General features: G+C 37.4%; 1 protein-coding gene and 1 pseudogene across 1 annotated transcript; both read left to right on the top strand.

The window, feature by feature from the left end:
* The first annotated feature begins 4,300 nt into the window (after positions 1-4,300).
* Positions 4,301-8,843, top strand: LOC128362061 (interferon-induced protein with tetratricopeptide repeats 2-like; annotated as a pseudogene).
* Positions 8,844-10,729: 1,886 nt separating this feature from the next.
* Positions 10,730-13,219, top strand: LOC128362341 (interferon-induced protein with tetratricopeptide repeats 5-like). Its single transcript, XM_053323083.1, has 2 exons — positions 10,730-10,734; positions 11,902-13,219. The coding sequence occupies exons 1-2, from the start codon at positions 10,730-10,732 to the stop codon at positions 13,217-13,219; spliced, it is 1,323 nt and encodes a 440-aa protein (XP_053179058.1).
* Positions 13,220-14,765: the final 1,546 nt, after the last annotated feature.

Genomic DNA, 14,765 nt, shown 5'->3' with positions numbered 1-14,765 from the left:
TTTTGTGATTAAGCTCTTTTAAAGCACTTTACATTTTAATCTTTCATTTGCACTCTATGTCCTTTTAATGATTTTAAAGATAATTTATTATTTTATGCTACAATCTTATATTTAATGCTCTATTCTAGCATTTTATTTCTCTCTTTCTATTTTTCTGTACTTTGCTTTTATTATGGGGGGTGGGGGGGGTTAATTGTATGTTTTAATGTTTCTCAAATTGCATGTTTTTCTGTTTTTCTGTTTTATGTAAAGCACATTGAGTTGCCATTGTGTATGAAAGGCGCTATATAAATAAAACTGCCTTGCCTTGCGTTACTCCAAACCAATACTTCACTGGAGGGACAAGCCCCAGTTGAAGGCCCTGAAGGAAGCGGTCATGCCCAGCCACGGAGCACCAAGCAAAGGTTGTATGTGATGCATCCTGTGATGAAGAAATGCAGAAACTGGTTTAGTCTGGTTTTCATCACCCTGCTAAACTCTACCCGGAAGAAAAGTCATACCAACACAAGTTAGGAGCAACATGTACATGACTGCTGTTTCATAATTCATTTAAATTTCAAACTTTGTTTCTGCAAAAGTAAGAAAAAGATTCTGATATCTATATTTAACAGCTCCAAGCAACACGCCGGTTTCAGAACGTTTTGGCTGAAATGGAGAGGTCACTGAATGAACACGACCCTAACCTCTACATTCAATCAACCCTCACCCCTCATCCCTACCCCTCAACCCTTTTTCCTTCCACATAATAAATACTTAAACTCATATCTTAGTTGGCGTGGTCTTTGTTAGTGAATGTAGGTCTATGTATATGTCTTGAATATATTTTTTCCCAACCAAAATTAGAACAAAAAAAATGTTTTCTGATATATACAGTATATATATATATATATATATATATATATATATATATATATATATATATATATATATATAGTATTTTCCCCCTACTTGTACCTCTAGTCAGCACACCTTCAAGGTTTAAAAAATCATAGGAAACATCCACTCTGCTACGATGTGCCACTTTCATTTGTTTGTATTTTGGTGAAGAGACATTTTTTCTGCTTTGAATTTGTTCTTGTCTCTGTCGAAGCATTTTCCCCTTTGCCTGTTTTGAACTTTGAATTTCCTTGATGTAGAAATGCTATCCAAATAAATGTGCCTTGCTTTGCCCCTTTAACATTTTTGCCTAGTGAAACATTATAAACTGAGTCATTCAGATAAAACACTGGAGACCTTGGGCTGATCCTGCCATTCATTTAACCAAACAATAACCAAACCCTGGCCTTCTGAGTTTATGAACCACACGATGGTCGTCATGGTTCTCAGGTCTCTTGGCTCGTTGAGCCTGCAGAGTAATAATTAGAATAATTAATGCGTGCTAACAGAACACACACACACACAAAATAGTAAAAGTGTTTGCAAGCAGCACTGTAGCTTGATGTCGTTTGTTGTACAAACACCACATTCTGTTTCTATAATTAAACAGCTGGTGCTTTAGATTATGTTAGTGTTTTGAAATCTTGCTTCATGTACCTCTTTGTAAGTTTGAGTACCTGCTCCTCTAAAGGTCACTACCCTGGATTAATGGCCTTTACACCTGGCATCAACTTTTTTAGATGATCAGATTAAAATCAGGTAGTGCTTGACCATATAAAAGTACAAGAATGCAAATGATCTGACGTGACATACAAAGGACTGATTGTCTTATAATGCATCAATGCAACCGGATGACGCTGAAAACATCACTACAGGAGTAATGCTTTCCACCAAAAGCATATCGTGTAAGTAGGGTTGGCAACAGAATGAGGTTCCCCATCATTACAGATATGAAACCAAAAGTGTCACCTCCAAACTTCCCTAAAATATAAATGCAGCAGTGGTCAGACAGGTGTTGAAACTATACAAACCTTACAAAGATGCCACTTTATCATAGGGCTGGGCCGATATGCTTTTGTGCCGATTCGATTCTCTAACGACTTTTGGGTCCCGTTTCGATTTAAATTGCGACTCTGATTAAACGAGTATTGCGATTTTATATTTCAATTATTGTGATTTTCTTTCCTTAACCCTCCTGTTGTCCTCGAGTCAAGGAAGGAAAGGAGGGAGGAAGGAAGGATGGAAGGGAGGAAGAAGGAAGGACGGAAAGGAGGGAGGAAGGAAGGATGGAAGGGAGGAAGAAGGAAGGAAAGGAAGGAGGGAGGGAGGGAGGAAGGATGGAAGAGAGGAAGAAGGAAGGAAAGGAGGGAGGGAGGAAGGAAGGACGGACGAAGGAAGGATGGAAGGGAGGAAGAAGGAAGGAAGGAAGGGAGGGGGGAAGGATGGAAGGGAGGAAGACAGAAGGAAGGAGGAAGGAAGAAATGGAAGGGAGGAAGAAGGAAGGAAAGGAGGGGAGGAAAGATGGAAGGAAGGAAGGTAGGAGGGAGGGAGGAAAGAGGGAAGGAGGGAGGTTTAGGTTAAAGGTTTTGTCAAATGTCCGGACCAGATGACCTGGACGAAGAAGCAGTGTGAGGGTTGATTTTTTAAAATATAATTGGTAGGTCCCCTGTGCTGCTTTAAGGAAGATAAACAAGTTATTACAGATCACATCCACCCACATTTTATCAGCAGTGAGCAATTTTCTCCATTTCCTCTATAAGAATGTGGGACATCACTTCCTATCAAGACCGCACCCAAACCCAAATCTTTAGTCTGCTACCTTTAGTCTTTTGGTGATATTAACTTCTGTCACTTTTTAACCAATATTAACAGATTCTGATCTCACTGGTGGCTCCACGCTTTATTAATAACTTATTAGTGGAGATCCAAATGTCTCCTAATTTAATCCTTCTGTCGTCCTCCCAGGTCAAATTGATCTTGTCCATTTTGACTGTTCCTTCTTTCCTCCCTCCCTTCCTTCTTCCTTCTCTCCTTCTCTCTTTCTTTCCTCCCTCTCTTCCTTCCTTCTTCGTTCCCTCCTTCTCTTTATTTCCTTCCTTCCTCCTTTCCTTCCTCCCTCCCTCCTTTCCTTCATACTTCTCTCTTTCCTTCCTCCCTCCCTTCTTTCCTTCCTCCCTCCCTCCTTCTCTTTCCTCCCCCCTCCCTCCTTCTCTTTCCTCCCCCCCTCCCTCCTTCTCTTTCTTTTCTCCCTCTTTTCCTTCGTTCTTCCTTCCCTCCTTTCCTTCCTTCCGTCTTCCTCCCTCCCTCCCTCCTTCCTCCCTTCCTTCTTTCCTTCCTCCTTCCCTTCCTCCTTCCTTCCTTCCTTTTTCCCTCCTTTCCTTCCTCCTTTCCTTCCTTCCTTTTTCCCTCCCTTCCTCCTTTCCTTCCTTCCTTCCTTCTTCCTCCCACCCTTCCTTCCTTGACTCAAAGACAGCAGGAGGGTTAATCCACAGTGTTTTGAGGTACTTTACTTGACTATTTCCATTTGATGCTACTTTATACTTCCACCCCACTACATGTCAGAGTGAAATATTGGACTTTCTACTTCACTGGATGAACATTTTACATGAAGTATTATAACGATAAGCTAATAAATTACAGAGCATTGTTAAAGATTCAACCAGTTGTTCCCAAATATATTTGGTTTGTGGCCCTTTACAAAAAAAAGCAGTGTGTATTTGGGTCTCCTTGTCCTGTTTCAGACTTCTATGAGTAATTTTTAGATCCATCAAAGAAACCTCTTCACATGGTTTCAAATAAATAAGTAACTACTTGGATTTAATATATCAGTCACAGTCAAATAGTAGATTTAGATGATAATATGTCTCTACTTTTACTGAAGTAGGATTTTAATCGCAGGACGTTTACACATAAATTGTTTATATGTTCAGCTGAAAGGAAGGGGCTGTCAAATTCCCTCTTAGTGTTTACCTGTTGAGCTGTGGTGGAAGTATAGTAACAAAAAGACTTTGGCACCAAATGTACCAAACAACAGTAACATTGAAAGATATCTATTTGATTTGACTCATTTGAACGTCTGAAGCTTCATATTAGTTTCAGATCAACTTTTAAATACATTTTTTACACAGAAGGAAGACTGTGGATTTAGTCCCCCATCACTTCCATTGTAAGTGCATTATGACGGGATCTTCTAATGATCAGTATGAACAGGAGGAATCATTAACTCTCCTCTTTCCTCTTGTCTCTCTGTACCTTAATGAAGGAGTTTCTGCAGGTTTGCAACTTTCTGCAGCGAACTGACGTCTGTTGGCGTCGCCCCGCCTCCAGAACTTATTTCTGAACCAGTATATATATATTAAGCTTAACATCACAGCAGACACAGTAAAGCAGAAGTTGGATAGTATCAACTGATTTTATGACAGCCAACCCAAAAGCTGCTTCAGACTAATATTTACAGAACTACTGGAAGCAGGAAACAGCAGGATAATGAGGTGAGTAGCTGCTTCTGTACTTCAAATTATATATAAAATGTCTTATTTTAAAGTGTTAGAGCCCAAATTATTAAAAGATGGATATTACAAGTCCACCTTTTTCTCTCTTTAAAATATGTGCAACAATATCAAACTCAGGTATATTATCATTACACCAATATTTCTCTCAACATATTGTTACTATTTTTTGAATTTCCTATTGTTTATATTGTTTGTTTTTACTTATTATTCATTGTTCTTTATTCTGTATTGATGCTTGTCTATTTTTGCTATCCACTTTGCTGCTATAACATCGCAAATTTCTCCATTGTGGGACTAAAAAAGAATTATCTTACCTGAATGGCAATGTTTTTATTATCAGTCAGTGCTGCAGTCCTTCCTTACTGTTGTTACTCTTGTTCCATTTACCTTTAATACAAAAACATTATTATTATATATCAGATTTCTTGCTTTTTTCTGTCTTACATATGACCTGTAAACATGAACCATCAGGATTTAAACAATAGAGAGAAATTATTAACATCTTCAGAGATTCGGTGCCAGCTCTTTATCTCTCTCTTTGCTCCTAAGGCTTGAATGATATTGATTTGATTTTCAATATAAAGGACAAAATCTTGAATCAGACATTGGGTTAAATTGGGTTTTTGGATTATCTCAGACTTTCAGCTACTTAAAATAAAAAATGACCTGACGGCACTGAAAGAGGACTCATTCAAGAGCTGCTTTATTACAACATGACTGGCTACCTATCAAAATATTAACAAATACCTCCCCAGTTATCGTTATGGAGATTCAGTTAAAATAACCAAAGTGGAATAAGTATCAAATAAACATTTAAATAATTACATCCCCCAAAACCTGACTTTCAGTACTCCATACTCCAAGTTTTAACAGGGTAATCTCATTAAGGAAACCAACAGTGACACCTAGTGGCTTTAGCCTGACATGGCAGCTGATAGGGTATCGCTTTAAAGATAAGTATTAAAGCACAAGAGAAAAGACAAAGAAAGAGGAATCTACCATGTGGGATGATATAGTTGAATTACTCGATTACTTAACTTCAGTAACCTTAAAGTATGAGACGGAGAACAGAAGTCATCGAACAGCCAACTGGTATCATTATTGAAGACTCTCAAACACTGCACTCATCAATGAGAGATAACACAGCAAAACAGTACAAACAGCAAAACAGCCCCGAGGCACGCCCTTTCAGACTCTTTATACTATCGTCAGCGTGTGGGTGTCGTGTATGCACCAGGTCAGCTTAACCTGGCACGTTCAGGCTAATATTCGGTTTCCTGGAATTCTATTCATAAGTGATGGTGACCAGATCTCATTTGGAATATTAAACATGGTGAAAAACAACTCCTTACAAAGAGTTGATGAAAACAACATGGTAAGGCCTGTTGCGACATCTTCAAACTGACCTTTTGCCCCTTCTGGTGTTTTCCTCATTTCACTCATGATACACACATATCTGCCTCTACAATGAGTACCATAATTACAGAGCGCAATATTCTGTTTACATGACAGATAAACACTCCAAAGAAAAATAAACACAAAACTACTTAGAGAAGGTTAAAAATGCACACTACCACCTGGATGGCACATTGGTGGAAATTATCATAGATCTAGATCTACCCTTTCTGACAATATGAGATGAACCCACATCACATAAAGAGATAGACAGAAATAAACAGGAACACAAGGGAGGGGAAACAACAAGAAAACATGGTAAGGGAGAAGGAGATAGCTACTCTGAAACACAGCGTATTATATTTACATGCTGATGATATGTTATAATATTAGTCGTTTTTATTCTCCATCAGTGCTTCATTCACAAAATGAAACAATGAGATTTCATAAACACATTACCTATGTCTACAGGCAATCTGATACTGGTTATCTGCATTATCTAATCAGATATGGTGAGGAATGTGAGGCTGCAGAATTAAAGGACAGTTTTGAGTATGGCAATTAAAAATAAAAGATGATCAAAGGCCAAGACACAGTCAGCAAGTGCCAGATCAACACAGATTAGTGCACTGTGCCCTATAATTAATTTATTTTATGAATATATAGCTCAACATCACAGGAGACACAGCAAAGCAGAAGTTGGATAATATCAACTGATTGTATGCCAGAGAACCCAAAAGCTGCTTCAGACTAATATTTACAGAAACAGCAGGATAATGAGGTGAGTAGCTGCTTCTGGAGTTCAAATAATATATAAAATATCTTATTTTAGAGAAACAAAAATATTAACATTTTTATTATCAGTTAGTGTTGCAGAGTCCTCCTTTACTTTTGTTTATCTTGTTACAATTACTCTTTTAATTATTTTGCCATCTTAATTTAAAACCCCCTTTATTATGTTGTTTTTTTCTATCTTCTATATTACCTTTCAACACGGACCATCAGGATTTACAAACAGAGTGAAATTATTAATGTATCCTGATAGCTCTTTCTTGCTCTCTGCTTTTCAGGCTTGAATGATATTGAATTAATATTGAATTAATATTGAATATCAAAGGCAAAATCTTCAATCAGACATTGTTAAGTGGGTATGATTTGGTTGTTTTATGACTGACTTTCAACCACTAAAAATAAAAATGTCCTGACAGTGCTGAGAGAGCTCAGGATTCATCTATAAGAGTTGCTTTATTGCAAACAATCCCAATCAATAATTACTGACAGATCCTCTGTTAATAAAGTTAGTAAAGTTAATAAACTGCAGAAAATGAATGGATTAGCTGCTGCAGTTCATGAAAAATAATCTTAATTATTCTTTTACTTTATAGGATATTATTATAACTGATCAGCCCTTTCTCTCCTCTTAAACTTATTTTGTCATCCATTCCTCCAGTCAGTCACTTCTTCCTTTCCTTTCCAATCAATGCTCTTTGCTCCATTTCTTCATTTCTTGACACTCAATTAACTAAAATCCCATACCTATCATTACTAACTTACATAACTAAACAAATAACTGCACCCTTCTTTATTCCTTAGAGCAGTCAATAGCAATATAAACTGAATATCTACTGTGTAAAGACAAGTATTAATGCACATGAAAAAAGACAGAAAGAGGAATCTACCATGTGGGATGACAATTTCCAAGTGCTGTATTTAGAACAACAATATTCGGTTTACAGATAAACAACATGCTGAAGATGTGCTCTAATATAAATTTGTTTTTATTCTCTTATTAGTGCTGCTGAGAGTCAGTCAACACTGGAGGCCAAACTGAAGGCCCTGCAGTGCCACTTCACCTGGGACATCAACCAGAACAGCAAATTTTACCGTATTAAGGACAAACTGGAGGACATTGGCACCGACGAGGGAAACAGCTGGCTGGGTCACATTTACAACCTGCAGGGATACATTCACTGCCAGCTGGGCGTCACTGAAGACGCTCAGCGTTTCTTCAGCAAAGCAACAGAGGCCTTCTGTCGATTGAGAAACACCGGCTCAGATGAAGGTCCCTGGTTGGTGGTGAACTACGGGAACCTGGCTTGGCTGCACCACAAGCTGGGAGAACAAGCAGAGAGTCAGACTTACCTGTCAAAGGTCGACACCCTGCTGAAAAAATATCCATCTCCATCCCAGGACGTGCTCCATCCAGAGATCTACGCTGAAAAAGCTTGGACCCTGATGAAGTTCGGCAAAGACAAAAAGCTGATGGCTGCAGGTTACTTCCTGAAAGCCACCAGGATGCAGCCAGACATGGTGGAGTGGCACACCAGCTATGTGATAGCGTTGGTGAAGGCTCATAAGTATGGCGAAACACCACTGGAGGAAGAGATCCTGGAGAAAATGAGAATGACCAAAGAACAGGATCCAGAGAATTTGTACCTTGCTGCTCTCGAACTTGAGCAGCGTGCACTGAGAAGAGAAAGAATTAAAGATGAAGCACGTGAGTTAGCCAGAAAGGTTTTGGAGAATCCTGTCAGCAGCTACAGTGGTATCAAAGTGTTATTATGGGTTTACAGTAAACACATATCTGTTGATAAAGCTATTGCTCTGGCAGAAGAGGCTCTGGAGAAACATCCAGATGTACGCTACCTGAAGTGGTGTGCTGCTCTCTGCTACAAATGGAAGATCGATTATGAATGGCGCAGAAATGAAAACACAATACAAAGAGCAATCAGTCTCCATAAAGAAGTGATTTCTCTTTACCCTCATTCACCATCATCACTTGTGAAGAAAATAGCCCTTGCAAACATATACGCAAAGTCAGATCATGGCCAGGTCGAAGCTGATCAGACTTACCAGGAGCTGCTTGAAATCGATCTGGAACCTGCAGAAAAACAGATGCTTTATAATTACTATGCAACATACTTAAATGATCTAGGAGACTTGAACAGGGCGATAAAATATCACAGAATGGCAGCAAAGATATACCAAGAAACCAGTTTTCGAGAGGACAGCATCAGATTTCTGAGGAATCTTCAATAAAGAAACAGGAGTCAAATGTGAATCAAAATCAAAAAGAGTGAATCAAAATCAAAAGGAGTTTCTGGCCCACCTGGCAGTCTAGAAAATCCTAGATCCAAGTGAAACTGTAGGTATTCCATTACCTAAAATGTCTGTACATATTCATTAGTCTGATTTTACACACATTAGAAAACACAAAGAAAAGATGTGTGGAAGTTATAGAAACAATACTACTTAAATTTTTTTTGCAGTTATGAGAAAAAGTCACATTTGTCCTGTGTAACCCTAACCCAGCTTGGAGAGTTGTTCTCTGTCTTATTTTATTTACTGAATGAAATGACAGGAACAGAATAACACATAGAAGTAGCCAGTTTAGTTTAGTAGGACAAATGAAAGACAAAGGCTGCTGGAAAGAAGAAAAAACACATTAAAACTGTCTGGAAAAACTATAAATGTGCACTATAAAATGATCAGCAGTAATAATGTATATCTGATTACATTACTGATAGATTTTGATAACATATTGTATTTTAACACCTGGACTCATATATATGGAGCTGACTTTATTCCTGGTTTGTTGATGTTTTTCTTAGCACTGTATTTGAAATTCATAGAAGAGCATAATATACTTTATATAAAATTTGCTTTGCTGTAAACTTTGCAGTAGTAAAAGGTAAAACCAGTAGGAAACATAATGATTAATATGATTTATAACCTGAATATAATCATGAAGAAGAATGGATTGTGGTGTGGACATTTGTACACTATACTGATATTATTAAATAAACACTATAAAATATTGTTTATGTTTGTTTCGGTGGTTAATTTACAAGAAATTCATGTTCTCTACATAGCTTTGCAGCTCTGCACACAAAATACTGATGGTGTCAAAATACAACTATGTAAACCTGTTGCCAACATTGAAGGATGCATTTACAATTCTCCAATACTGTCTTAAAACAACAGTCAGGAGCCCAAATGAACATTGAACCTGTTTTTCTTGCTGTAATTATTCCTCTTGTTCATACTGACCATTAGAAGATCCTTCATAATGCATTTACAATGGAAATGATGGAGGACTAAATCCACAGTCCGTGGTTGATCTGAAGCTAATATGAAGCTTCAGCGTCCAAATGAGTCAAATCTTCATCTTCTATGTTTCAACGTTACAGTGTTTTTAGTGGCAAAGTCTTTTTGTTACTATACTTCCACCACAGCTCAACAGGAAACACTAAGAGGGAATCTAACGCTAAAACACTGTAAATGTGTCAGATATCCATTTGAAATGACTAAGTTTCATTTCCCAGCAACAGAAACTTACTGACTGACTTCCTGAATAACAGAAACTCATCACTCATCATATTTAAATACATGTTTACACAGGAGGAGGACTGTGGATTTAGTCCTTCATCACTTCCATTGTAAACATTATGAAGGATCTAATGCTCAGTATGAAACATTATTTCTTGAAGCTAATGCAACACTGTCGGTCCTTAAAACAACTGGCATCAATAGAAAATAAATAAGTATATTACCACTGCATCATTGGATGAGGGCTTCATTGGTACCTGCAGAATGCACAAAATCAAACAAAAAGAGATTACACAAACATATGTGTACAAGCAATACTGAATATCTGCATTAAGTTATCTCATCAGATGTAGTGAGGAATGTGAAGCTGCAAGAGAGCAATTAAAAATAAGAGACGTTCAAAGGCCAAGAGAAAGTCAACAAGTGCCAAGTGCCATATCAACATTGGTTGTTGCACTGTGTCCCGTAATAAATTCATTTTAAGGTTATAAAGATCAACATCACAGCACACACAGCAAAGCAGACATTGGATAACAGCTACTGATTGTATGACAGCTAACTCAAAAGCTGCTTCAGACTAATATTTACAGGACTACAGAGCAGGAAACAGCAGGATAATGAGGTGAGTAGCTGCTTCTGCTGTTCAAATAATATATAAAATGTCTTATTCTAAAGTGTGAGTTCAAAATGTTAACATTATGGATCTTATAGAGTACCGACGATGGTTTACCAGTCAGTGCTGCAGAGATCCATTTACTCTTTTCCTTCTTTTACCTTTGATTTTAACGCCCATGTGTTATATTTTAGGGTTCTTGCCTTTTTTCTGTCTTCCATATTACCGATATCAACATGTACAGTACCATCAACATTTAAAAACATCTTCAGAGAGTTGATGGTGACTGCTGCTCTCTGTCTCTCTTTGTTTTTGAGGTTTGAATGATATTGAATTGATTTTGAATATCAAGGGTGACATGTTCAGTCAGACACTGGGGTCAGCTGGGTTTTTAGATTATCTCTGACTTTCAGCTACTTAAAAGTAAAAATGTCCTGACAGCGCTGAAAGAGCTCAAGATCCATTCATACGTGCTGCGTTGTTACAAAATGACTGGCAACTTATCAAAATATTAATAAATACTACCACAGATTTGGTTATGGAGATTACATTAATATAACTGAAGTGGAATAAGTATCAAATCAACATTTAAATAATGATATCTAACCAAACCTACAATGACATAAACACTCACCAAACTAAATCTTAACAGGGTAATCTCATTGAGTAAACCAACAGTGACACCTAGTGGCCTTAGATTGACATGGCAGTTGAACACAGATGACTGGGCTTTTCATCAGTAACGTTAAATTAGTTAAAATATCATACCTATCATTAACTAAACAAAGTAATTGTACCCTTCTGTCATAAGAACAGTAAATAGAAATATAAACTGAATATCTATTACATAAGACTGCAAAGATAAGTATTAATGCACAAGAGAAAAGACAAGGAAAGAGGAATCTATCATGTAGGATAATTGCCATATTTACAAAGTGCCATATCTATAGCAACAATATTCTGTTTATGTAAGATATACTCCAACAGAAAACTACTTACAGAAAGTAAAAAATGCACACCACCACCTGGATGGCACATTGGTGTAAATGACACCATAGATTAATTTTATTCTGAGTAGTCTAGCCTTTCTGACAACATGAGATGAACTGTGGTTATTCAAACATATCAAACTCAGAGCATATTATTTACTGATAATGTGTTTTAATTCTCTATCAGTGCTGCTCAGAGTCAGTCAACACAGGAGGCCAAACTGAAGGCCCTGCAGTGCCACTTCACCTGGGACATCGACCCCAACAAGTCTAAACTGTTAAGTCTTGTGGAGAAGCTGGAGGACATCGGCAACGATGATGGAAACAGCTGGCTGGGTCACATTTACAACCTGCAGGGATACATTCACTACCAGCTGGAATTGAAAAAAGACGCCCTGTGTTTCCTCAAAAAGGCCACAGAGGCCTTCCGCCAGTCGAGAAACCCTGTCTTAGATGAAGGCCCCTGCTTGGTGGTGAACTACGGGAACCTGGCTTGGCTGTACTATCACCTGAAAGATCAAACACAGAGTGAGACTTACCTGTCAAACGTCGACACCCTGCTGAAAGAACACCCATCTCCATCCCAGGACGTGCTCCATCCAGAGATCTACGCTGAAAAAGCCTGGACCCTGATGAAGTTCGGCAAAGACAAAAAGGTGCTGGCTGCAGATTATTTCCAGAGAGCCATCAGGATGCAGCCAGACATAGTGGAGTGGCACACTAGTCATGTGATAGGGTTAGTGAAGGCTTATAAGTACAGTGACAAAGCAGTGGAGGGAGTCATCACTCAGCAAATGAGAATGGCCAAGGAACAGGATCCAGAGAATTTGTACCTTGCTGCTCTCGACCTTGAGCAGCGTGCTAGGAAAGGAGAAGAAATTGAAGATGAAGCACGTGAGTTAGCCAGAAAGGTTTTGGAGAATCCTGTCAGCAGCTACAGTGGTATCAAAGTGTTATTAAGGGTTTACAAAGACCAATTATCTGTTGATGAAGCTATTGCTCTGGCAGAGGAGGCTCTGGCAAAACATCGAGATCAACGTTTCCTGAAGAGGTGTGCTGCTCTCTGCTACAGATGGAGGATAGTTTTCACTCACAACAGCCCCATAAAGCAAAATACAATACACAGAGCAATCAGTCTCCATAAAGAAGTGACTTCTCTTTATCCTCATTCAGCACTTATAAAAATAACCCTCGCTAATATATATGCAAAGTCAAATCAGGGCCTTGTTAAAGCTGAGGCGATTTACCAGGAACTGCTAGAAAAGGCTCTGGAACCTGTAGACAAACAAATGATTTACAACTACTACGCAAAATACTTAAATCATGCTCTAAAAGAGTATAACAGGTCGATAGAATATCACATGAAGGCAGCAGAGATACAACAACAGTCCTACTATCGAGAGAACAGCATCAAAATTCTGAGAAATATTAAAGAAAAAAACAGGAGCCGAAAGTGTAGTGATATAGAGGAGTTACTGGCCAAACTGGAAGTTCAGACATCTTAAATCCAGGTGAAAGTGTAGGCATTATATAACCTAAGTTAAAACCCTTTACTTATTCATCTTTATGATTTTATACACATTATGAAAACTTGCGTAAAGAATTTGTGGAGAGATTACAGAGATCAAATGGTCAGTGGTTCAAATATATGTTACGAATACATTAGAGTGATTAAGTGTGATAAAGATAAATCATTAGCTTAATCACAATTCTTAGTCTTCAATAATATTTTTTACTGAATGAAACAACAAGACCAAAATAACACAGAGAAGTAAACACCTGAATACAGAAAAAGTAGAAAAAAGTTTAGAGACAAGTTGTTAAGATTAATTCATTGATGGTTTCAAAGTTGTAGATAGTTTAGTTTAGTTGTACTAATGGAAGACAAAGGCTGCTGTAGAGAAGAAAAAACACATTTAAAACTGTCTTAAAAACTATAAATGTCACTGTAAAATGATCAGGAGTAATAATGTATATCTGATTGCGTTATAATGCTGATTTTGATCACATATTGTATAACCTCATATCACCAAGGTGCTACCTAGATACTACTGCATATTCCTGGTTTGTTTATTTTTCTTTCCTGACACCGTTTGAAATTCATATAAGAGCATAATACACTGTATATGAAATTGGCTTTACTATAAGCTTCATAGTAGTAAAAAGTAAAACCATCTAATAGAATATGTAATGATTAATATGATGTATAACCTGAATATAATCACTGTATTGTGTGTAGAAACTTGTACACTATACTGATGCTATGAAATAAAGAATATTAGATACTCTAAAAGTTTGTTTTATTGGTAATTTACAATAAATGTGCAATTTTGCATCACTGCACACAAAACAATGATGGACGTCAAACTGCAACTATGAAAACAAATGATCATTGAAGACAATTCCCCGTCTTAAACCAACAGTCAGAAGCCCAAATGAACATTGAACCTGTTTTTCTTGCTGTAATGATTCCTCCTGTTGATACTGAACATTATTAGATCCTTCATGATGCACTTACAATGGAAGTGATAGATACAAATATATATACAAATATAGAAAACAAACACTAAAGGAGAGGTTCACAATTTTTTAAAGTCTATTTTAAAACAACAACCAGAAGCCCAAATGAACATTGAAACCTGGTTTTCTTGCTGTAACCATTCCCAGTCTGAGTTAGTCATATCAAGTGATATATGACACATTTACAGTCTTTTTAGCATCAAATTCTTCTTACATCACTGGAGTTTAAATGTGTATAAAATGATGCTCATGACATTGTTAACATCTCCATCTGATAGAAAGCTGCTGCCATGAATATCAGTTATTCATATTACTGTTTATAGCAAGTAGATATAAAATAAACATGTTAAATTGTCAAACGATGCAACAATGCTTTTAAAAGTTGATGGAAGATGAGTATTCATCAGTGTGAGTTAGTCATATCAAGTGATATCTGACACATTTACAGTCTTTTTAGCATCAGATCTCCTCTTAGTGTTTCCTGTTTCTCTGTGGTGGAAGTATAGTAACAAAAAGACTTTGCTACTAAAA

Source organism: Scomber japonicus, chromosome 7 (genome assembly GCF_027409825.1).
Source record: "Scomber japonicus isolate fScoJap1 chromosome 7, fScoJap1.pri, whole genome shotgun sequence".
Taxonomy (NCBI): domain Eukaryota; kingdom Metazoa; phylum Chordata; class Actinopteri; order Scombriformes; family Scombridae; genus Scomber; species Scomber japonicus.
Note: the sequence above shows the minus strand (reverse complement) of the source record. Positions and strands in the feature narration are given on the sequence as shown.